We start from the raw sequence: 26,373 nt of genomic DNA on the forward strand, positions 1-26,373 counted from the left end.
TGACACAATACTGGTTCTAATCATGTGAGATTCAACATGTTGCAACAGTTTGGGATTATCAAGGTACGTCATCCATCTCTGACAATCTCACGGTATCGCACGAACATTACTATTATTATCAGTTACAATGACCCTTAACAGGATTAAACAGAAGGGTTTTTGGTTGAGTGACCCCTTTGTTATTATTCTAGAAAATATTAATTCCTAACAGCCATGAAACTTTAATAATGTTAATATATCTGATATGGTGGAATTAAAAAACCTAGATAAGCAAAACAGAGGAACATTTATAGCCAAAGAAAAGTACCAACAAACAAGCCTTTTTTATTCCTATTTCTTACATGAATTCAAATGTCTGCACATTTTTTTTTCAATGAATGAAAGAAAGGAGTGTGTTTGTGTATTTATAACTGTGTGCTGTGTGAGTGCATCACACAGTCTGCTGTGTTGCTGGACATGTAGGATGTGTGCTGATGCCCGGGGAGGCACCATATGCTGTTTAGACTCAGGAGCATCCCATCACGGCGGACCTGAAGGTGAACAACCCCCAACAACTCCTTCTTGTGTCTCCCTCCATCAGCTCACGCGTGCCTCATCAGCCAGCAGGGGTTGGAATCACGCGGATCCACTCTCCTCACGCTTGTTTTCACGCTACCGTGAATAGTAATCGCCATATAGATTTTCCTCTCAAGACAGTCATGTCTTCATGCAGATAGATAGTGTTCAGCTGAATTCCTGCAGAGGGCAGAGTTTTACTACCTATATGTTCAGGAACACAGGGATACATCCATGTTTGCACAGCTGACGTAATTGGGGAAGGAGAGGTTGGATGTACAGTTGGGATGCTGGGTTTGGAGGAACGTTTAGATTGAATTGAAAATGTTACAGCAGTTGCTTCGAGACATTTGGTTATCAATAATAGAGGGCAGTGGAGCCAGCACAATGGGATGAGCTGTTAGTATGAGGTCTACTGATGCTCATGTGTGGTGAAGTCAAACCGTTTAACCTCCCACTCGTCCCGCACAGGGGCCATCTTTGCACTGTTTTCTCAGTTAAAAGAAAATAATCAATCTTGGGTGTTTTTTTCCTTGTCGGATTTATTAATGAGTCAACCTGTAGTTGTGATAAAAATTAATTTGCAGTTGAATTGAGAAGCGTGGGAGATTTATAGTATTGCCTGGCTTCTCTCCGCAGTGCGGTAAATTACCCCTGGGTGATTTTTCTCCCTTTTTCATCCCTGTCTCTTTTACCCCCATCACCTGCCCTCCACAATAACCCTCCGGTCTGGTCCGAAGGGAGCACCTGATCCCACACCACCAAGGCCTCTAATTGCTTTACTCCCATCCTGAGCAAGGTTGCTCCCTTGAGAAAAGAACCATGAATAGACAACCTCTTATGAATCCAAACTAATTTAAAGGTCTGCTTGATGGAAAGTCATTTATAAAAACAGCCACGTCATTAATAATTCAGCTGGTAGTTCACATCCGGGGTCACACTCTCACACTGACATGACGTGTTTTTTTTTAACAACATTACAACTTTTAGACACGCATGTCTCCCATGGCTTACGCGAGCATGAGTATTCCTGGTTAATTAACACAGATAATTAATCTCCCGTCGTCATTTCCAGCTGTCTGGGAAGCCACAATTGGATTGATCAGAATCCTGCTGCTTTAAATGCTCTTATTTACCACCCAAGGAGTTCGGCTTCACGGTTCCCACTGCAATCTCTGCAAAACTAATTCAACTCACCATTTTGGTATTATTTCACCTCTGTGTCATGCATGCATCCGCATTAACTGATTGGAATTGTTCATCTTTATTAGCATTAGTGCTGCCCTCCTGGGATAAACATACTTAGGTGATTGCTTCTTTGCAACTGTACATGATGCTGTAGTTTGATCCAGAGAGGATTTGGATGTTAGTGGCCTGTTGTCACATGATCCGCCGGGCCGGGGATGTGAGGTCATTTTGTGTCACCTGATATGTCTGAGCTCTCAGCTGTCAGTGGGAAAAATGAGATGGAGATTATCGGTTCATTTAGGGAATCTTAAAAAATATGTATTTCCTCCCTGTACATGGGTTTGGATTTTAGCTTTGAAATTCAAGGAATCTGTAAATCCTGTTTTGTGCTTTGTCACAACCACAGTGTCAGATGGTGTTTGATTTTTTTTTTTTACACTGCCTTTGGCTCAGAGACGTTATGTAACTTTTCTTACTGATCCCTGAAATACCTACCTTTAAATTGGGAGTGTTCGAAAAAACAGGACACTTGTGCAAGAGAGAATTTACCGAGGTGGCAGTTTTAACATGATGCAACAATCTACATGAATACAAGAACAAAGACATATTGTGTGAGACTGTACAGATTTGAAATGTTGTGATCACCTTTCAGTTCTGCTTTAGCAGCATTTTCACTGCAGCCGATACAACACAAAAATAGTGGCATGCATCTCCTGGTAGCCACGACACATTTTTATTATTAAAATATGTAAACTATTAGTTCTGTTAGAACTTTCAAGGAGGCAAACCACAAAGAGAAAATTGAGCCCTCTGTTGTTTAATTGCTTTAGTTGGCCCCTCACATAAAGGCTGAGCACACAAAAGCCCAAAGAGCATAGGCGGTGGCTTTTATCATCCAAATTGATACCTGTTTTCACGGTGCAGAATCCAGATTAAAGATGAGATTATTCTTTCGTTGTGGGGCAGGTGTTACGCTCACATACTGTACAATCAGCTGCTTAAAAGCTGGACAGAGATCAGGAGGCTGCAGCGAAACTCTCTCTCTCTCCCGCATGTTTCAGCTGCATTTTACCGCCGCTTCACAGAGGTCACACCTCATTCTTCTATAAAGCACCTTTTGATAAATGTTTTCTTAACTGCTGACTTTACAAGATATCTCATTCTTGCTAGATCATGGAGCCCTGTCTTCTGCTGTGAATGTGCTGCTGAACCACATAGGGCATTATGTAAGGAATTTTCTGTCCCGAACTAATGTGTTGGCTGTCAAGTCAGTGCGCTGCTTCCTCATGCTAGAGGTCAGTGATACTGACAGAGGACGACACAGAAATCACAGAAATACAAGCCTCTGTACGGTAGCCAGCTCGCTCCATTATGAGATTACAGTGATGTACTCCCATTTGTAAAACCAAAGAATGGATAACAAGATAAAAAGCACCAAGTTTTGAGTATCGCCTTGCAGCTTTGGCAACACAGTGTCACATAATATCATCTTTTCCCCCCGCGCCGCTGTTGGACAAATGCTTTTATTTGCCTCTGCTGCAGTGCTATGTTTAACGTCTGTCATGTCATTTGATAGCTGCAGTCATTAAAGCCCACAGATAGCCGCGCCGACCTTTGCTTAGTAGGCTGTTTTCCTGACCTGTACGGCCGAGAGGTGACTCACTCACTGTCAGGGGCAGTGCACTCTAAAAGGCAACCTGCTGTGAATTTCTAATTTGCTTTTCCACTCGTGTGATTCCACTCGTTTCCTGCAGTCATATACTCGGGGTTGGGATCCTGTCGGAATGTGCTGATGAGACGGAGAGTGGGCCTGCGTAATTCTGTTGCACGGCTTGTGAAGCTCCCTGTGTGCTGTTGGAGCCAGTGATGCAAACACTGCCGAAGCATTAACAGAGGGTATTTCAAGGGCTTCAGCAGAGATACATTAAGTAGCATAAGCTCACATCAAAGCCAATTTAGTCACAAGCAGACTTTGAAAAAAAAAAAAACTTTGCATTTGAGCCACTTCCACTGGGGTCTGTCGGCTTGATTACATTTTTGTGCTTGGATACTTTAATACTGTAATGCATGATGATGAATAATGGCGATACACCATCATTCATGCTCAGAGACAACTATTACCCTGACATTTTACCAAAGGTTGGACTGTTGTCACCATCACTGGATACTCAACAAAACTGTAGCGGTGCGGGTCACAGATAGACTGGAGTTTACTTACTCCCATGTTTGCTACTGCTATTCATCATATTTGGATTTCTACAGGATATATATATATATATATATATATATATATATATGTATGACTGCCCTTGTTTATCTAATTCTTATGACCTTGGCCAACTCGCATTCTTCCATTTAAGATGCCCCCACCCCCTCCTCCCTTCTCCTCCCTATCCTCCAATGGAATCTGCGGCAAGTCTCCTTACGTCAGCAACATTGCAGGACCTCTGTGCTCCTCCAACATTACATTCAGCCCCTATCTTCTCCTGCACTCATTAGTGCCAGAGGTAGAGGTGACAAGAACGGTCACACGATCTCAAAGTGATAAAATGCACAACAGAAGGTGCTGCAGAGAATTGAGTATACTTCTGGAAAACCCGGGACAAAAACAACTAAAGTGCATGCGATGGAGTCTTAAGAGAGGGGTTTGGTGCAGTGCACAATTTACATTCTACTGTATATTGATTAAATCTGTGTACCCCATGGGAAGGAGTATTGAGCATCGTGGCTGTAGGGTGGATTGTAGTTCTATCCTCTGCATTTTAAATGGCTTTATGCAGCATGTCATTACTACTTAAGTAGCCTACCTCAGCTTTCCCTGCAAAGAGTTTATGTTTGCTGTAGTTAAAAGTGATGTCCAAATAGTTTTTTTTCACTCTGTCTTTTGCATTTAAAACAGTGTAACTTCAACATAAAATACCGTTCACATTAAGGGGGGCTATAATATTCTTCCTTAGGAGCAGAATTTGAAGAGAGCTGCTTTTTCCTGCACATACACACAGAAGGGGATGAGGGATAAGCCATCGTGTCCTTGTCGAGTCCTTTGTTTCAAAGGATGCCAAATCAATCAAACCATTCATTTTTTTAAATTCAATCCGTCAAATCAATATTAAGGCCTATACTTAACACAGGAATGCTCATGTTTCATGTTGTGTCTTTTACATTGGCTGCAGAAAGTATACATCTGGAGACAGCTATATAGAATTATTGTACCTTACTGTTGAATATTTACAGATGTAAAAAAGCCTGTTACATACTTTGTAAAAGTGATTTGAGAAGTCTTGGATTGACGATAAAAAGAAAACACATTTGAGTGCAAACAGTCAGTTTTTGATCAACAAATAAAGCTCAAATCATCAGATAAACACGTTTGCTTTCAGGTGCATGGAGGCAACGAAGCTTCATTTCAGTGTGACTCTCGCTCTCTCATTCTCACACCGATTTATTAGCTCTCTGTTTGATCAGGAGGCTTGTTAAAGCTCTTTAAAGATGAATTGTAACCTTACATCACCTGCAGTGACGGCAAAGCTTACAATGCTTTGTGTGCACAAAGGTCTGCAGTCTACCTGTAGATGTGGTGCAACAGGGAATCTTAGCTGTAAAAGGAAGTTATTTTGGTAGCTTGTAAAAGGTTCAAACGCAAATGTTATTGTTGTGTTCGCTTTGAGTCACATTGTCTGTTATCTTTATTCTCTCAAACACATCCCAGTGTGGCATTTATGGAAATACTAAGCTTTGCGAAAGTTGGAATACTAAAATAAAATCAAAATCCATTTTGGGATAGAGCTGCCAGTTTCTTTTTCTGATCAGCCACAACACAAAATCAGTTGCTATGTTATTGCAGAGGATACACATGGACCCCTATGTAGTACCCAAATACACCATGGACATCTTTTTCTAAAAATAGTTTGGTCGAATTATTTAATTATTTAATAACTATTAATACCCTATACATAATTATAGTGTTGTGATGTACATGTAATAATATTGAAAATGGTATAATTGTGGGGTGATGTGCAGGTACTGGGACGGTAATAACAATGCAGCAAAGCTCAGTATTTTTTTAGGGATTAGTATATTTTCGTCAGGGTCTTTTCCTACTTAATTGATGTGGAATAGATGACAGGTTAAAACCAGTCGCGTCCACTCCTCAATGTAAAGCGGGAGCTGCAATGTTCACCTCGAGCTGATGGAGCTTCGTCGGTGTATTTTCATCCTCATCGACGACCGTTTGTTTTCTCACATTGGAATGGCGCTTGATGCTGCTGCTGCTGCGGCTGCTGTGGACAACCTCTCTCTGCATCCCTGCTCACCCCCCCGCCCCCCCTCCTCCTCCCCCGCGGACAAACCGGAATGGTTTCTTCCAGGCGAACCTGTCACTGTCACCGCGGCGGTGACGGCAGCCGAAGTGTGCGAGCAGAGGGGGGGAGAAGGAAGGCTTCATCCACTGCCTGCCATTGCAGTGCGGCGGCTGCTGCTCTGGAGCCACACCAGGAAGACCTTTCAATTCTGTATCTGTATAATTTTACAAGCACGCCGTGAGGACCACTGCGTTTGTGAAGGTGAACGGGTTTCTTGAATTATCAGTGCTGTTTGTGGGAGTGCTGTTTCGCTCCAGCCGCAAGGAGCTGAATGGATGTGTGTCCCCCTGCGGATACAAGCGAGCGATAACGGTACAAGCCGAGGTAACTTAGCTACCTCACTGCTAGCGAAACTGTATCTACGCGCTATGCTAAGTGGTTAGCTAGTTGACCAACATGCTAATGTTACCGTCTGCTAGAAAGCGTGAATAACGCTGTCCATTGCCCTAGTTTTTTGTGGAGCTTGCATAAGCGATCATATTGAGTCACAAAACGCCTTGCGGTGGAGCTGTCATCGGGCGCTCGGGATGTTCCCACGTCAAGTGCGCGTAGCGTCCAGGTAACGCTAGCTGGGATGAGCTAGCCTAGCTGCTGGAACAAAATGTCGGCCAGTTGGGGTTGATCTGACCAAGAGGGTATAAAAGGGGGCACAAGATTCATCAAGTGTCGGACTGCAAGATGCAGTGATGGAGTGGTATGGCGAGGTTAGCCGCAAGAGATATGGCATCGGTTGATCTAAATGAAAGGGAAGGTCAAGCGGTGGTTCACCTTGTTTTGGTGGTTCGCTTCTAAAACCAAAGTGGCTCTTTGGTGAAGCTAGGTAGCAGTTGGCTACCGTTAGCTTGTTAGCTGGCTTTAGTTTGGTGACACTGAAATACATGCTTTTCCTATCCCAGGGTCTGTGTGCGTTTTAACCAGCTGTCATAATAATGTCATGTCAGCTGTGTGTGAGGGCTCTGCTTTGGGTTGGAGTCGCTGCTTGGCTCAGCTTATCCTTGCTAACCCATCTCAATGTTTTGATTTCCATATCAACGGATGGACTGCTGCTAACATGAACTAAAAGCACCAGTCTTCACCTGTTGAACACTGGTGGCGTGTAGTAGATCAACGTCTATCAGTATGCTGTAAACTACTCATAACAATTGTTGGGACATTGTTCACTCGCTATTATGTATTATTGTTTATTATGTTTTCTAGAATTTCATTCCCTTAGGAGTTGAGCAATGCAATGAACTAATTTGGCTGCTGTTGGAAATAAATACACTCGTTGGACAACATAACTCACAACTTTGGTTTAGATTAAATATTTTATGTAAACATTGCCATGAAATGACGAGTCATAGAATTTAGTCTCTGATATTTGTATAGTTTCTGTAATAGAACAGGTTGCATCCATAAGACTATTTAAAGCATGTGGGAGATTACATTTTTCAGCTTTATCATGTCTAACCTGTATAATCTGTCAATGGAAATATGACTCATATCATGATATTATATTGAAACATTGCACAACAATTCAGTGTCACAGCATCTGTCACAATACAATTTTTATTGAATTCAATTCAGGGGCCTGCATTTTAATGGGATGATCAATGTCCATTTAACACAGTTACAAAACTGCCACCACTTTCTTTTTCTTTTTTTGGCCTGACACAGTAACACATAAGTTATTGTAAATAATTGTAAGCCATTATGTGTTGTTGAATTAATAAACTAACTCCAACACAAAAAGAAGGATTAACAACAAGAACACTTAATTACAAGAGTTAAGAGGGTTTTTTTTGTTTGTCACCATTATAGAGTGCTGTTGGGATGATGTATATCTGTAGGCTAACCAGTAAGTTAGCATTGCCCTGGTTCCCTCAGCAGAAAGCCTATAGGACTTTTTGATTACATTTTGGATTATTGCCAGAAATAATCTCTGTGGCGAACACATGTTTATTATATATGCGTGTTTTGCTCAGTTAGATAATCTTGACAGATTACATCACTCTTATCATGAATTGCCAGAGGTAGAAAAGCTAATGTTAGGCTATAAACTACATTGTGGTGGCATGACTTCAACGTCACCAACACTAAGCATCTTACTACACTATAGTATGTACATTTTACTATAAATTGATCAGTCCATAACTTGTGAAGTTAGAGTTAGAATTGTTTGCATCTAAGGGGAAAAGTTGTGTCTCTCTGTCTGTGCTTAATGTCCCGTACGGCTTCTGTAATTTAAATTAGCCATGTTTTAGACACTCATATGCTCTAAAATCCAATCATTGGGTATTTACTGATGTATTTTGTCATGTAGAACAAAACATGCAGGTCTTTAAGCTTGTGTTAACCACGGAGTATGCTTTCAGTGAATTTATATTTCAGTAATTCGACCAAAAACCGACTCAAAGAACCTACTGACTTTGCGATGAAGGAACTTGAAGTTCAAAAAAGCTAACTTATCTGCGGGTCTAGGAGCGTAAATATCCTCAACATCTTGTTCTTGGCTGCTTGTCGTTACGTGCCTGGCACTAGCATCATTTGAACATTTAAAGAGGAGGTCAGAAGGACAGATGTTGCAGAGGAATTTCAAAATAAAGGTGCATCTTGAAAATTATGATTTACATCAATCACAATGAATTGCTGATCATTGACTCAATATATTGATGTGGATCGATGAATTGTTACCTCCCTAATGGTTCATAACATCAAATTTCAGAGTTGGATGTTAAGAGCTTGGATCTTTGACTTCTTCATTATGTCTTCACTGGCCTCATGATAGTAATGCTATGTGAAATGGCAGCTGGGCAGGGCAGCAGATTTGTCAAATGAAGTGTGGGAGGCACAATACAGATGATATTTGTGGCAGTCATTGTAAGTGTTGTCACTGTTAGATGAAACTGGCTGTTTTTCTTTTTTTTTTAATGATTCCGATGACAGTGTTGTGCAGGGGATGTGAGGTGAGGCGAATATCAAGCTGCTCAAGGGCAGCCATACATGTTGGCCTGTAAATCATGTTGCCCTAAGCTGTCATGGGAACAGCAGCCATCTGAGTCATGGTGGTTTTGGAAGGACAAATATATCTGATATTTTGCCTACTTATGTTAAATTTGACAGTGGTTTTGGAGTCCTGTGTATTTGTAGAAACTGTCTGTAATAGAGGGTGTATAAAGTTACAGGTTATGACCAACCCATGTGATAAAAAAAACATACCAATGACTGCATCACTGCATGATATGATGTGTTGATACACGATGCACCTTGCAGAAACCAAACATTGGTTTCCATATGGTCATAAAGTACCTCTTTAATGATCTGATTGGTCTAACTGTGTACAGAGCGCATGCTGGAAAACAATGGTGAAAAAGGATATTGTAAACATAGCAATATGTTTCAGTGATTGCCTAGAGGTGCCACTAGAATATAACGGGAAATGATTTAATGAGTTGGCGTGCACTATCCTGAAGTACTACATCTGCTTACTCCATGGATTATTTTGTATAATTAGTATCAGTGTGATATTTTCATCCTCTGAGAGGTGTGACTTCAAACTGAGAAGGGTTTTAACCCCTCTTTAGCTAATAGATCTAATCCTTTTTCTTCTTCGTCTTTTTAATTTAGCTCTGCATTGCAGCCCAGTTAAATCCTCTCTCCTTCAGATGTTGTTCTTCTTGTTCTAAAGTAGCCAGGTCAGAATGAAATGTTGGTAGTTAACATTTCTTCAAACCACTGATTGAATTTGTGCTTGTCATTATGGTCCGTAGTTTATGGCATCACCTTCACATTACATTTTAATGACCTGACTTATCATATCAGAAGTTGGAGGGGTGGCAGTGGAGTTAAGGGAGAAGGTTAACAAGCCAGTGACGGCAGCTCAAGACTTTTTACAACATTTGCAAGCATGACCCTACTAGATAATTTTAAGGGAACTTCATAAACTCTCCAGTCATGTGCGTGTGACTACCAGAGCAAGTCTTTTTGCCAAAACATAATCTTTTCCTTAATCTACTCAGCCATGTGTTTTTGTGTTCCTTAATATATCCTGACCAAATTCACAGCATTATCTTAACATAAACAACATTCAGTATATCTGTGGTTTGTAGAAGCAAACAGCTATTGCCAACATTTAATTTGGTGATTGGGTTGTCTTAAGTGTGGCTCTATTGGCAAAACATAAATTATAATGCAACTTAACTTTCACTCCTTATGTTTTTTTACTACTTTAATTTGAGGACACTTCTTGGAAATAATGTGTTATTGGCAAGTTCATGTAAGGTTGCTGTGAACATTGAAATATCATTGCTCTGATACATGGTCACGCTTAGATTTCTAAGCAAACACCTCTTAAAAATATGACCTGTGTGCCAAGTGCAGTAAGTTTCTATGTTAACAAATGACACATGTACATGTATATGGGTATAACTCCAGTTATATAAAGGCTTGCTTATATAAATCAAGTCAGTTGTAAATCCCTTGTTTGAAAGGGGGGGCTGAATTATCAGGATGAAGAGGCTTGCAAAATCTCTCATCAATCACATTTAAGCATGAACCTCCTTTTTCCTATAGTACAGAAACATCCCTTATCATCACTGGTTTTCATTGGCTCCGTTGTCCTCATTTCAATCACTGTGACAGAGAAGAGGTGGGGTGCAGGTCAGTGGCTCAGCTTATCAGCACATTCCTGCCCTCTTATGTGCTCTGTGTGGGGCACTGATAACTTCCACTGGGCTGATTGAGTTCAGGAGCTGATTTCCTGGTTCGTTTGTTCAAGAACACCTTCAGCCTCTGGTTATGATCACTGGCTCCAGCTGTAGAGCTTGGAAATAGACTCTGAGCTGCAGTCCCTGAGAGCAAGTACCAAAGGTCTGAATTTTTTTAAAACTGTTTTGTTTCATAATAGTCTATAGAAATCTAAAAATAACATCAGTTTTGCTTTTTAATGGTATAATTTACATACATTTATAAAGAAAAATCAAGGAAATGGATTAGATCTACGTAAAGCAGCTGTACTCAACATTTGTTATGATAACCATATTTCAGTTAATACATTTAATTTGAAAATAATTTTTGTTTACTCTCATCACTTTTTTAGCTGCAGCAGGCAGCTGTTTTCAGCGACAAAGCTCTAAAAGCCCACTGTACACTACCTGCTCAACACCAAACAACACATGGACACATTTAGTGAAAAGCTGGTGCTCATAGCAGAGCATTTAGCAGCAAAATAGCCCACCAGATACTTTCCTTGGTATCCTTTCCTTGGTGGAAACCAAAAACAAAATTTAAAAAAAGCGTGAATACAGACTTACATTCACCAATTGGAAAGACACGTGACTTCTAACAAATGATAATTGAAATTATAATGAATTATTTGCTCAACCTTAAATCCCCTCCTTTTCATTGCTTTAAGGAATTATACCTGCTAATTGTAATTGTGTAATACGCTATACAGTGAAACTTTTCTGTGAAAATCTCATGTTGTTGACACCCTAGTTATGTTCAGAATTCCCACTGCTTTGAGTCGAAAAAAATTATTCCAGGTTTAATTTTTTATATTTTTTCTGCGCAACACAGCTTTAGCTCTTTAATGTGTTATGTGCCCTTGACAAATCAAAACGTGTCTTGACTTCAGATCTGCGCAGAAAGTACTCAACTCGTGTCAGCATCAATATTATGATGGCTACCGTGTAATAACAGCTATTTATCATACTGTCTGTCTGTACACTAATCTAATCTGAACAGTTGTTAATTACAGTGATGACAGTCAGCCTTGGTTTTTAGCACGTCATACAAGGTTTCCCTGATGGCTTCACCCATTTAGGAATTTCAAATCCTGTGTCAAATCATTGCATGTTAAAAGTACTGTGACAATCTTAGTTTCCATGTCTATGTAAAGCAGATTTCGTGTTTGTTACACACGGTATGAGAGCCCGTATCATCTTCCACAGACAATTTTTGCCACTCCAGAAACTTAATGTTGAATCTACCACAGACATAAGCACTTAACATGTGGGATATATGTTCTGACTTCTAATTTTTTTAAATAAATACAGGTAAAACATATAGCTAGAATGTCCAGTCAGAAGGTGCACTGTGTAATAGAAATGAAAAAAAAATGGCAGAGTTTTAGAAAAATATTGATAGTCTTAATTATTTTGTTGGTTTGTTTTGAAATATGCTACAAATCTAATTTAAACCAATATAGCTATTTGAAATACACCGTTTAAGCTTCAAGTATCTTTACCTGAAACATGAAATTTAACAAAATTGTGCTGTAAATGACAGCTTTCAACTTATTGGACATAAAACTTTGATTTATTTGTATGAGAAAATTGGCTTTTCTGTTGCACCATTTCTGTTACCAAGCATCACATCTTTACATGATAAAATGACAGTAGTAGTGGCTGAACTGCTGTCTTGTGGCAGTTATCAGCTAGATTTCTCTACATGCCTCTTCTGGTTAATGTAGAAATAATGAATTTGGAGGCTGGTGGGCAAAATGTAGTGGAGAGAGCAAACTATGCGTGGAATCTGTCACCACTCTCAGGCTCTGCTCTGAGCGATGCAAATTTAACTCGTCCCCATTGCCAGCAGTGACTGGGTGTCACTCAGGCTTGTCCAACTCGATCATTATCATGACTGATTCATGGGACTTCTTGACCCACATGGCCTTGGTTTGGAGATAGATCCTTGTTGTGATGAATCTGGTCTGAATATTTGTAAATTCCTTTCAATTTGTGAATTGAATTCTGTTGTACCCATTTGTCACATTTGGGATTTCACTGTCACTTTCTTCCTGTCAGTGTATTTTGTGTTTATTTCTGATAGGATGCATTTCATCTTTCACAGTCACAAGCAAGTCTGTGATAACACATAGATCTGTTCTCAGCTGAGTCACCCATTTACTTTATTTTGAAGCGTGGTTCCTCCATGTCGGCGCTCACTGCTGGTTCACCTGCTCAAAGAGAACGGGACAAAGACAGAGTATGCAAATGATGCCCTTACATAAAGCTGTATCAGGAGCAGTAACAGTCTCATAAATGTCAGGAGTCAAATAAATGAACAATCAGTATGTTACAGGCAGTAAGAGGTATTCAAGTTCACGGGGTTGAGGAGATGGTTTATAGTTGAACATTAAATGCACCCTGAACTTATGGTAACCTTTCCATTGCGTGATGCAATCAGAGGAAGTGCAGTAAGAGGCACAGTCGAGTAGATTCTCCTGGAACAAAAGTTATGGTGTAAAGAGAATTCCTCACATTTACTAACAAACCTGTCAACCACGTGTCTTCTGTTGGTGTTGAAGTGAAGACAGATGAATTCACTTTTTTTTAGCAACTATGCCGTATGCTACCTTACAGAAAACACACAAGTTTTAAGTTATGATATTAAATGATTTCACTACTAAAATGAAAACTCCTCTGACCAGCTGTTTTACTACAGTATGTTCTCTGAATGCAGCTTGTTTGGTTACAAACTACTCTGACATTTTCCGCAGGATAGAACAACCTTAGTTACATTGGCCTTTTTGTTGAAAACTGCAATGCAGTGAGCTGTTTTTCTGATTAATGTTATTTCAGTGGTTGCCACTTGTTATTAATGATCTAATGGAGCTGCATGTTCACACATTGAAAACACCATTAGAACTTGGGCTGTAGTGTATAGCACTAAACAGTTCCCGGAGATGATGTGAAGAGCGGGATCGCGTTAAACTGCTTTGAAAGATGTGCAATTGCAATGTGCACATGCACTTTAGTCACATTGCAGGACTTGAACTGTTATAAAGCAAATTAACGTGGCTCTTTTGCATTTTAGATATGTTTGTTTTGTGCAGTGTTCAAGCTGTCCTACAAAGTAAACATGGCTGTAAATGGCTGTTAAAACACATGGCATTGTCCTACTATGCATCTGTACAGATCTCAGAATTTTGTGAGTGACCTTCCTTGTACCTGGGGTGATATACGAGTTACACATGCCTCTTTGCTTTCTTCTCAGCCATCCTCTAAATCTCAGAATTTCCTTTCTGGAGCTGTTAAATTTAGTTTTATTTTTCTATTCTTTATAAGTAAGCAGTTAATAGCTGAGTTTGTGTGAGAAGTAAGATTTAACTGTGATTGTGTTGTCTTCAGCTACAGTATCAAACATACAAATTAAGATGTCCTAGTCAGTTTGATGGTCAGTAATCCTTTGTGGAATGTCATTGACACAATGAGCATAATTTATGCATGCAATGCAGCACACCTGGGGAGGAGGGGCGTAATAATGTCTCACATGCAAAGAGAATTGATGGATACTGCTCTGGTTTCGACACGGCACCTCAGGGGTTAAGTCCGATACAGCAGTTTACACTGCGGATGGATGTTCGCTAGTACAGAGGAGTCCCATGCTGTAGCGGAACTGCAGATCCCACACAGATCGCTGCCAAGCTGGAGGGGATTTGCTCCGATCCCATGAGCGCGTAAGGAGAGAGTTGTAGGGAGGGAAACATTTTAAAGAATGATGTTAGGAGAGGACACAGACCTGTGCGGGGCAGAGGAAGCATTAGGGCGTAGCTGCGGGGTGTGTTTCATAACCCCTCACCTGTGGTCGTAATTTCAGTTGTTACAGAGCTAGGAAAAGAGAACGAAACGGAAAGGTGGGGGCCAGTCCCTCCTAGCACTTCTTGGTGCGGTTATGCTGTGGGGCTGCTGAAGTGCGTCTGCAGGAATCTCCCTCTGGATTTACTGAAGAGTAGCTGGAGGTTTGAGGTGCTTTTGTCTGTGTCCTCTGTAGTGACCAGGATGAACTGATGTAAGTACCTCTGATGTTCTCTGCATCCAGTTTTAATTACTTAAGCAACAAACCAAAGAGATGAAGGAAATGAGCTGGAAGTCCGTGTCACGGAACCCTTTAAATAATGCTAGTGTGCGTCTTTCATGGCTGTAATTAAGTTTTATGTCCGAGTTGATAGGTGTCATCTTTCGATCTTCTTATTACTCTTAAATTGCTGCATCTCCCCTGCTGTCCCTCCTCCGTTAGAGATTCACACTACAGCTTTGTAGTATGTCGTATGTGCAGAGTGTCACTTGTCTCTCAGGGGACCTCCTGACTGGTGCGAGGGTATGGGGCCCTCATTAGCATTTGAATATGTTCTTGGAGGCAGGGGAATTTTAGCAGTTGTCAGCACTCCCCAGCACATCGTTTTCAATCTCTGAAGTGATCAATCATCTTATTCTACCTGTTTGCTGCTTCGCTGCCAGCAGCCACAGTGGAGTGTGATCCTGTCGTTGTTGTTTTCCGTCTTTGGCTGCAGTGCAACTTGCATAGTGTTGTGAAACTATCCCCATCTGGAATTTGCAGTTTGTTTGCTAATGGCATGCTAGTCTTTGTGTTATTCCTGGTTTGCTGAAATGGTTATAAGGCAAATAAGAGATGTTTCTTTCCCTGCTGGAGACTGAGCCTCATTTAGCTTTACTGCTGCTCTTATCACACGGGGGCCCATCTGTAGTTGGACTGCAGGAGATTATTTTTGGTTCCAAATAAGAAGACTCTAGAAAAGTGGTGCTTTCTCTCAAACTGGCGCAAGAGTTGTGGTAAGATAATGAAAAATTCAGTACTAAAAATGTCTTTTGTACCACTCTAACATGTGAGTATTGCAGCATCAACATTTAGCACAATCCTTTTTTGTAATACTTGTTTAAATAGCCAGATTTTCACTGCCTTTGGTGCTGTAAAGGCTTTGTGAAAATGAGCTACCTATCTTTGTTTTTCTGAGGCCTTACAGACAAGTCCAACAAACAGGCACCAGAGAGAAACTGAATGTATTTTCCATGCTGTATCGCATCATTTGTTTCAATCCATCCGTAGCATTTAATATAACAAGAGGTTATTAAATGTTCTCCAGTGTTCATACTGCAAGTTTCCCTCAAATCACTCTGTTGCAGCATCACAACGGCAGAATTAATGAGAGCTATTTTTAGCTACTCTGGTCCCAGAGCGGTCAAAATTGAATAAGGCTCTGCTTCACCCCCTAAACCATACCACAGCACAAAATCTATTCTTTGAGTCAGAAAATTGAACACCACACCATATTGCCTCAGTTCCCTCTTTGGAAGAAATATGATTTTGTTTTTCTGCTGAATAGAGAGTTGGGGAGTCAGCGCGTTTTCATTTTAATGATACTCCAAAATGAAGACAAAATGTAACACCATCTTTGCTTACCTCTTCAAGGGTTGTTTTGGGTTGGTATTGTCGATGACTCATTGTAGGATTTTGGCTGAAACAGATACTCCTTTTTAAATTTTGCATCAACAGAACCTATATCACTAAGTTATGACAAAGCAAAGCAGTAGGATGTAGGGTTGATGGTTTTCTGATTAAGTGGAAATTATAGTACAGAGTCTAGAAAGAAATGAAAGAGGGCAGTGATGTGAGGCATGGCTTGAAGTGCGACCCCCCAAAATCAACTCCTTTTACTATTTCACCAGCCAAATTGATATTTGGAATTTTAAAGACAGTCCGCTGCCAAAGTGGTTGGAAGACTCACCAACAGCCGCCAAAATTTGCTAATATTCCATTCCACTTTATGCAGACAGTGCTGCCAGGTCAAATGAGGACTTGTTTTTGTCCTCACTACATTTTTAGTTCACTGGCTCATAGATAGCTTTTTATTATTGGCTACAAAACGTCTGCTCCCAATACTAGCAACATAGACAATAACTTTAAAAATCATTGTTTTAAGCTGAAGCGATTGATTTAATCGATGACTCAACTGAAAGATTAATCTTTTGTAATCTTGTAAGCAAAAACTCTTAATCAATAAATCCAGTGACACAGATTTGAATATTTTTCAGAATTTGTTCATTTGTCATCTATAATATAGAATGTAATCTCTTTGTAATGTAGATACTTATTTTATAATTTTTTATGGCATCCATATGGACGAAAAGATAAAATCAACGAAATAATCTTCGTATTCATCAGTCATGTAGAGGTGCACCTAATGATTTCTTTATTGATTATACTACTGAGGGTTTTTTCTCGATTAATTGTTTGGTATATAATATGTATGCATATTTGTAAACACAAGCTATTTATTCAGTTATGTAATCAACAGAACAACTGTTTGTTGGAGGAAACAATACAAGTGACGTCAGCATAGACCATGGAAAATGTAATGGACTTCTTTCAAATGATTAATAGTTTAAACTGTCTAACCAACAGTCCAAAATACATTCAGTTTACTGTCATGTAAGACCAGAAAATATTTATATTTTTGCTCAGAACTTTCATTCAATTCTCTAAATAGTTTCCATATGCATTTATGTTGATTGACAAATTAATACCTCTACAACAGTCATAACAATCATAACTTGCTCCTCATTACTACATTGATTTATATGTGAAAGTTAGTAGTTCAGAAAACTGATGTTAGAGCTTTTCTTTGACAGACATACGTTAATAGTTTGTTCAGCTGAGGAATAAATCCACACTGGGTTTATCAAATTATTGTGTCTGTTGACTCCACACAGTCCATTTTGACCAAAGCTTTCCTGTCCTTTCTCCACTCAGCTGTGAGATCCATCTGTGTTGTAGTCCATCTGTGTGGTAGTGCTGGCTCCCAAGTTGCCCGGTTGTAATCCCCCAAGCATGACCCAACCAACATGGTTCGTCTCCGCTGTGGAGCGGCTGCCAGCCTTGGCTCTGGCTTGTGGCTTGAAGCTTCTGTTGGCACCAGTCGTGATGTGGCCATAAAGGGCATACACAACAGTGCCACAAACACTCATCAGTCACTGGATGCTGATGCGACTTTAGTACTAACTGTACACAGGAGCAGCGATGGCTCGACTCAGACGATGAGACATCCTTGCCTTACTTGACTTTTGAGATTAGTGTTTTACCTCGTATTGTTGTGAGGATAAATCAAAAATGCTCTGCGCATATAGGCCTTCTAGTTTAATTGTTCTGCAGAGTGTTTCCTACACTTTTGAGATGTTCTAAAGATAGGTTGCCATGTTTGTTTTTGGCAAATGTCAGGTTGTTAGTGCAGACTGTAAGATGTACTTGTAGCAACAAATAGCGCTCATCTAAAATGGAAAAAGAGGCTTTTTGTTTCTAAATTAATTCAGCCGTGTCTCTTTTTTAAACCTCCCCCAGTTGAGAGGAACCTTCAGACACGGCCTGAAAATGTCAGGCCACTTGAACAACACCACACTGTTCCCCCTTGTTACCAGAGCAACAAGCTCTGCAGGAGGAGAAAGCAAAATTACATCCCTTCAAAGTGAAAGGTGTGTGTGTGTGTGTGTGCGCGCGTGCGTGCGTGCATGTGCACACGTGTATGAGGGTGGGAGAGTGAGAGGGAGAGAGCAATGCAGACTTCAGCTCCCTGCTAATTCAGTTTTGTTGTCTTTTTTTACCCCCTAAATTCTGTTTACTTTTTACTCGACTTTAAATTCCTCCTGTTTGCTTCATTTGGGATTTTTCATCCCATTAATTTTATGGTGATTTATTTGTATTGGATCAGACACAGTATGCATTCTCTAATCATATTTTCCAGACAACTAAATCACATTTCTCACAACCCCGCCGCAACACTGGGCCGAAACATTATACACTTACGTGTGTACATGTTTGTGTTATGCTGCATGAATGCCTATAAAGAATTTCTCAAAGTAAGAATGTCAACTGGAAAGAAGTACCTCCCATAACTTTTTAGTTTAGTGGCATACGGTCTATAAATTTCGACAAAATGTTAAAGTTCTTTGCATCAGCGTTTCCACAGTGCTGATGAAGAAGACACAGGCATAAATCCTTTTCCCCAAAGAGCAAACTTTCCAGAGAGAATTCATGCCTCTGTTTTCAGTAGTCTTGTTAATATTCAGATGTCTTTTTTTCTCTCTTTCAAGTGCAGTGCATTCAATGTAAAAGGCCAAGGGGAGTTCCCCTGCTCAAACTTTTGTTCACCCTTCATGTGTGAGTCCCGCCATAAGCTGCTTGAGGAGGTTGTGACTGTTGCTGCCAAGCTGAGAACGTCTGGGGCCACTTGTGGCGATTTATTCAGCTGCCTGTATTCCCAGACTCTAGCTTACGTTTGGCACTGGGCCGACAGGTCACCACAGACATAAGGACGATGTGTTGAAGGAAGCCTGGGTGGTAAAACAATAAACAGGACAGTGGCAGAGATCTAGATTCTATCACACAAAAAAAGGACATTGTTTCCTTTGAAAGAAGATTTGACTTTTTTTTTTTTTTTGAATAGATCTAAGATTCACACATCATTATCACTTTTGGGAACCTCATAGCCATACAGTTAGCAGCTTGTCACGCTAGTGTGGTGCATACGAATCTTCAACATGAAGCTGGATTGACACTTGCGAGGCGTTTTGAAGCTGCCAACAAGACGGCAACAATCTTAGCTGAGGGTCCAAGCTCTGAAACTGATGCAGCTGATAATGTGAGATTCATTTCCCACCACTCATCTGTCATCACGCTTTAATGTGCCGCAACATGAGATCACTCTTCCCAATGAGTTCTCTGCCCAGGCGGCCGCACTCTAAGTGTTAGAGGTGTCAAAGAAATTACTAGCAAGGCAGGAAGGAAATGTGTGATAGTCTCACCTATTAAAGGTCACAGACTTGGGATCAATTTACATGACGAATGGGGGGGTTATTGCATTAGGCGCTGTGAATGTGGTTTGTAATTTCCCTCAAAGGAATTGACCCGATAGTATTTTATGTGCAGTCATTGAATGTCTAATGTGTCGTGAGATTGTGGTCGAGGTGAAACGATATAGAAGAGGAGATAAGATAAGAAGTGAGCGGTGGGACGCAGAGGACAGTGCTGACCTAACAGCTGAAGGAGTCGACCTTCATCTTATCCTCTGTTTGTTAATGTGACAGAGAGTGTGCCTTAACGTCTAAGACTAACTGTCACTGTGGCCTCATTGTATCTAGCAGGGTTTTTATCATTGTATTCAGTGCACTGCAAACACGAGAGCTCATACTGTGGACCTGCTACAAGGGATGTTGATTGTGCGTTTGGCAATGTGCAAGTGTGCTGCCAATAAAAACAAGCACAACACAGAGCTATCTGTATCACTGTGAACAGGCAACAGTGTAAAACTTAAAATAAACCTAATAACCTACTAGGTGCGTGTACAGTGGCTCAAACAGTTCGTATCCTTATTAAAATTTGCCTGTGAAGAGCACAGAAATGCTGACTAGGAATGAGGCAATGAAATATTTTATTGTGGATCATAATAAAACAACCCTTAATAAGTTGATCATGGTAAATTCATTATCTGGATGATCATGAATTGAAATAATGGTAAAAATCCACCAATATTGGTTTACTGACTTACAGATTAACAAGTTAAATTGTTGTTGTGTGTAAATATTACATGATGACATCATAACTTTATGGAAGTCCCGCCGGCTTGTTTAAAGGCACAACTTTTGCATACAGTCTGTGCATTTCTTCATGGATTTAGCAGTTTGATACGGTCACAGTATTTGTATAGCACATAGACCTGCTTTATAATCAAAAAAAGATATTGAAATCTCACTTTCTAAAATATAATACCTTTAAGTATTGCACACTTTTCTCTTGAAATGATGACGGAGCATCCAGCAGGCTTGGATAAAGGTTAAATTTGCTGCCCTGTCCATCTATTTCAGAAGGATTGAGATAATTGTGTTTGCATGGGCTGTGATTTTCATGGGCCTCCAATCTGTTAAATTTGCCAAATGTGGTGAAGATGTAAGAGCACTTTTGGGCATTTGGTGTTTTCCCAGGGAAATGTTGGCAGCACACATGACTGTTCTCTTGACTGGCTCTGTGTGTCCCTTTTTGTCACAAGACTATCAGGCCAACAGTATGTCCTGTTGCCCCATTATGCCTCTGTGGATCTTATCTCTGTTGGTATTAATCACACTGTATCTCTGTCTTCCAGAGCGCAGCAATGGAGGAGACTGTCATTTGGGAGCAGCACACAGTAACACTACACAGGGTAGGTATATGTTATCCTGCCTCTGATGCTCTTTACATCTGTCTATGTTGAATCTCGCCTCGTCCCACTATCTCTCTTTGCCCTGCCTGTTTTGCTATCCTGGTTTCCATCCCCCATCCCTGCATTTTTCTTCCCTCCCATTTTCAGGATGTCATCATGTAGGGAGTGTGTACATATTTGCAGGTGGAACAGACTAAACAGGAGATATCACAGAGCTTATTTTCTGCATGATTTTCTTTCGTGTTTTTTTTTTTTTTAAGCTGTGGAGCCTAAAAAACATACATACAAAACCTGCATTTGGTGCATGTGTTTGCATGGAAACCACACAGAAGAAGCTAACTTGATGCAGCTATTAGTCTGCATTTTTGCTCAGCGAAAAACACCTATTTTAAATTTTATTTTAAAGTTTGTTGAGCATAGAAGCAGCTTTGCACTGCTGTGATAGTGCAGTATTTTTGTCCACACATTCGGCCAACTCAACATCCTAATCTCTGTTCGTCTGTGTGCAGGCACCAGGGTTTGGCTTCGGGATAGCCATATCAGGAGGTCGGGATAACCCTCATTTTCAGAGCGGCGAGACCTCCATCGTCATCTCGGATGTGCTGAAAGGAGGCCCGGCTGAAGGCCTACTGCAGTAAGATTTTGTTTCATTATTGGCAAGCTGGCTATTTTTCTAGTTATTGGTATTAAATTACCCCGCCTGCCACAGAAAGACTCCAGCGTGTCTGTTATCTCTGTCTCACCTTTCTAGGGAAAATGACAGAGTTGTTATGGTCAATGCTGTCTCTATGGACAATGTGGAGCACGCATATGCGGTCCAGCAGCTTCGTAAAAGTGGAAAAATTGCCAAAATTGTGAGTGCAAACATCCCATTTTGAATTATTGTGCATATTTTTATCAGTTGTTAAACATGAAACTAAAGTCAGGAACTCAAATGTGTTCCCCTGTTCATATAATCATGTATGCCATGTAGAAGTTGCTTAAATATTACACAGTTTAATAGTAGGGGAATTGTGCATGATCAAAGGATTGATTGATTCATTTTACTCTAACCGATTGGTTTTCTGGCTAATCTCATATCTTACTTGCTTTGGTCAGACAATCAGGCGAAAGAGGAAGGTGCACGTGCCCATGGGCCGCCTCGGGGAGAGGGAAACTATGTCGGAGCACGACGAGGAGGAGGACAGCTATGATGAGGAGATATATGAAACGCGAAGTGGACGCAGCGGCGCTTACAGTGGTGTGGGCGGGGCTATGGGCAGGCGCAGCGGCCGGAGCAGCGGGCGAAGGGACAGGGAGCGTGAACGCAGTGGCTCGCGGGAGAGGAGTCTCTCCCCACGCTCTGACCGGCGCTCACACAACCTGCCCCCACGTCCTGCCAAGGTCACACTCGTCAAATCCCGAAAAAATGAAGGTGAGGCTCACAAAGTCGGGGATACAAAATGTAGGGCAGATAAAAGAAACTGTTCTGTGTTGATCCAGGAAATCACCCACCATTCTATTTACCCAGCTGTTACCAGACAGCCAGACTACTGGACGAGAATAAGATCTCCAAATCAGCATTGGTCACTTGCCAGGATAAACAAAACTTGCCAGCCACAGCAAAATCCAAGTTAACTCAAGTAAATCTAAGTAAAAGAGCAATTAATCTTCTTTAATCAGTCCAGTTAATCCCAGCGGGAGCAGCGGCTTGACAGCAGAGTGCGGGCAGTGTGGTGCGGTCACGTGAACTCTGTGCTAACATCATCTTTGTTGCTGTCGTTCACTTTGTAAGCAGAATATGGCCTGCGCCTGGCCAGCCACATCTTTGTCAAGGACATTTCCCCCGAGAGCCTGGCAGCCAGGGATGGCAACATCCAGGAAGGGGATGTTGTACTGAAGGTGAGGGAGATGGTTGTGGGAGGGAGACGAAAGTCTTCTAGACATTTGACATTTATTCTTTATTCCATTTTTGAATTGATGGAGATTTAGTAGAACTCACTGTACTGATGTCTAGACCATTTCTTATTTTCAGCTATTCTACATTTTCTGCACAGTGCAGAGGCCTCCTTTCACATTTTAAAGAACAAATATTGTGGCTGTGTGCATTTTGTTTGAGTCGACATAATCAAGTGTTTCTGTCATCTAACCTTTTCACACGTTACTTTCTCTGCCAGTACTTTAGAAATGAAAGGGTAATCAACATTTACATTGTTTAGGCCTTTGTACATTGATTTCAGCCTAAAAAACATTATCAGTTTTTCAGTTAATTTGCACATAAGCTTGGCCTTTGAGACAATTTGTAGCCTAACCGTGTCATATAACCTCTTGCTTTCAAAAGAGAAGCAAAAACATTTGTATTTTATTTTAATTCAAGTTTGGTTTGTCTCCTTGTCATGTCATGGCTAATAGCTTCTTTTTCCGATTGTCTCAGATCAATGGCACAGTTACAGAGAACCTCTCCTTGATAGACGCCAAGAAGCTGATAGAAAGGTCAAAGGGCAAGCTAAAAATGGTTGTTCAGAGAGATGACAGAGCGACCCTGCTGAACATCCCTGACCTCGATGACAGCATTCCTTCAGCCAACGCCTCTGACAGAGACGGTGAGAGTGATGGTAAGGGTTGGATTCAGCGGAAACAAACCAGACTTGTCAGTGTTTTATTTCAACCATGGCTGTTGTTTGTTCAGACATTTCAGATATCCATTCGCTGGCATCCGATCAGTCCAATCGATCGCATGACAGACATCGTAGCAGCCGCTCGCGCTCTCCAGACAGACGATCTGAACCCTCAGACCACTCCAGACACTCGCCCCCACAAATCAGCAATGGCAGGTATAGATGATCCATCCATAAATTTATATTTTAGGCTTTTAGCCGTCGTGAAAGAAAAGCAACAGAGGGATAAGTGTAAAATTATAATCAGCATCATTTTCATACAGTTTAATTCAGGTTTTCTTTTTTTATTTTGGGTACTTTCTCTCTTTGGTTTATACAAATCAGTATCAAACGAGAACCAATAACTCAACAAAAAAAATCCAAGAAAAAGATGTGACTGATACCAGTAAATAATGTTGAGCTGAAACAGTTAATCATTTAATCAACCAACAAAAAAATATGTGTGCATCTGTGTTGAAAATTTAATGTATAGATGCTAACATTAAATGTTAGTTACAGCTGTTATATTACTGCTGTTGTCATTATCTCTCTCCTCTGCTTCCCATAGTTTATTAAGAACGGCTTGTTTTTCTTCTCCTGATGTTTTTAGTTGTGAAGAACTTTCGATTTCTTTTTTTGTGTGTGGGGGGGAGTGATAACAGCCATCAGCCCATTCAGCACTTCTTTGACTGTAATCTTGTTTGAAAGTACCTCATTAATTCTTCATTTACTCATTAAGGCACCAGAGTTGTTCCCCTTTCACTCTGCTTATTGACCCAAGAAAAGAGTCAGTCTTGGTCAAAATAAGGGTTGATAGCTAGGTCAGAACTCTGCTCTGCTTAGTGCAAAAGGTCCGCCATTTTGAACAAAGCTTTTAATTTCAGTTTTAGCTGAAAAAAAAACAACAAAAACATTTTTTTATACATGATGCCATGTGTCAAACACAGGAGAACTGCAGTTTCAAAAAGCAACAGTGCTTGGAGTATCATTTTAATGAGATTTTTCTGCATTTTTCATTCCCTTTATTCTTCAACAGCTGGAGAATACCGTAAGTTTGGCACTGTTACCCAGTGAGAATAGTTTCTAACAGTAGTGGTAGTTAGTCTTGAATAGTTTAATTTAATTCAATTTAGATAACGGACAAGTAGGTGTAGTTTTAAGTTTTAGGACTCTGACAAATAACTCTAAACTCTTGCTAAAGTGACGTTATACAACATCAATTATTCAGTGACACATCTTGTTTTGACTTGAGATGACACAGTCCAGTGAAAGTATCACGGGATCTCTGAGTCTCTCTGAATGTTTTGGTGGGCAAACTGCATGTTTGGCACAAGGACAATATGGCTCCAACAATGAAGGAACAAAAGGCCGTCACCAACTATCAGCGTCAGCTGTCTGTCCTTTTACATGTGGCTGAGCTTTCTCTCTTTATATCGGTGGATGTCTGGCTTGATTTTTCTCTTTTATCTCTGTTGAATAGATCTGCGGGCAATACAGTTCTTTATTTGTTAAGCTACCAAAAGCTGTAATAATGTACTTCTGACACATTTAGGATACTGTATCAATTCGTATATTGCAGTATTTTAATGAACAGGAAAGACCTATTAAGACAGAATGTGATGGTTTATTTGAACCTGGTCTGTGATCTGTCACCTTGTCTCTCAGATCAGGAAGTTGGCAGTTAAAAAGAGGGTCTCCTCCAGGATGGCTTGAAAAAGAAGTTTTTTTCTGTGCAGCCAGTTCATGGTTACTTGGGCACTCAGCTTGTGAATAAAGCAGTGTTTTTCCAGTAAAGTTGTGCCAGTGAACAGGCATGTGACCAGGAGGTTTGAGTCAGAGCCATAAGGCTGTACCACTGGACAGCCTGCTTTGCTTACTCCTGTTCTCTTCTGATTTATCATCTGAAACACATTGAGAATGTCAGCATTTATCAAAACAGGGAAACTCTGTCATCATTCACAATTATCTGACTCATAATTGGCCTGGGTCACCGTGTATCAGTTTACACAGCATTACTGTTTTAAAACTGGCATCGAAGTCAAAGCTTTGCTGGTCTGAAGCCAGAGCCACACAGTGAAATTCACCTGGAGGACAGAATCCACTCTGACACCTTAGATAAGCTGCTCTAAAAATAGAGCACAAAAGAGTGGAAAGACAAAGTGGTGACCTTCAGGACTAAGATGCAGTCTCAGACTCAAGCACTTCTGTTCACCTATTTTTCTCAGCCAGCCTGTATCCACTTGGTATTGTTGCGTGTAGTCAAATTGATGTAGCCTTAAAGCTCTCCGCCTGCCCCCAAGCTCTACATCTCCAGAATACACTATTTATAAACTTGTGTTCCCCTTCTAAAGATAAATCATACAACAACGTGTATTTTTGTCTGCAGTCACAGAAGTCGTGATGATGAACGGATGTCGAAGCCGGCTTCAACACCAGCGAAGCTAGCGGAGGAGGTTCCTCTGCCCAAACCGAAGGAGTCGGCTATTGCTAGAGAGGATAAACAGCTCCCACCGCTCCCAGGTCAGTGATACCAACCAGATCATTGTGTGTACATGTGAGTATTTGTAAGATAGAAGGTGGGCATCTCCATACCCATACTTTGTGTTACATATCCATACCTGCAAGCAAATACACATTAGCCGTTTTTTTCTGTCCATGTTGAGCA

The 26,373-nt window shown here is 40.7% G+C and overlaps 1 protein-coding gene across 5 annotated transcripts in view; it reads left to right on the forward strand.

The window, feature by feature from the left end:
* The window catches only part of tjp1b (tight junction protein 1b), a 69,580-nt gene that overhangs the window by 29,144 nt on the left and 14,063 nt on the right, over positions 1–26,373 (forward strand). Inside the window, exons 1-9 of one of the 5 annotated variants that reach the window (XM_037107002.1) lie at positions 6,080–6,305; positions 21,016–21,072; positions 21,582–21,706; positions 21,824–21,926; positions 22,171–22,486; positions 22,847–22,953; positions 23,486–23,666; positions 23,741–23,885; positions 26,095–26,228. In XM_037107002.1, coding sequence (XP_036962897.1) covers positions 21,025–21,072; positions 21,582–21,706; positions 21,824–21,926; positions 22,171–22,486; positions 22,847–22,953; positions 23,486–23,666; positions 23,741–23,885; positions 26,095–26,228 — 1,159 coding nt within the window. In that variant the 5' untranslated portion in view covers positions 6,080–6,305; positions 21,016–21,024. Of the gene's footprint in view, positions 1–6,079; positions 6,306–6,348; positions 6,429–21,015; positions 21,073–21,581; positions 21,707–21,823; positions 21,927–22,170; positions 22,487–22,846; positions 22,954–23,485; positions 23,667–23,740; positions 23,886–26,094; positions 26,229–26,373 lie in introns of those variants that run through there. The other 4 variants (XM_037107003.1, XM_037106999.1, XM_037107000.1 and 1 more) reach the window with 4 other exon arrangements.

This window comes from Acanthopagrus latus, chromosome 8, assembly GCF_904848185.1.
Source record: "Acanthopagrus latus isolate v.2019 chromosome 8, fAcaLat1.1, whole genome shotgun sequence".
Taxonomy (NCBI): domain Eukaryota; kingdom Metazoa; phylum Chordata; class Actinopteri; order Spariformes; family Sparidae; genus Acanthopagrus; species Acanthopagrus latus.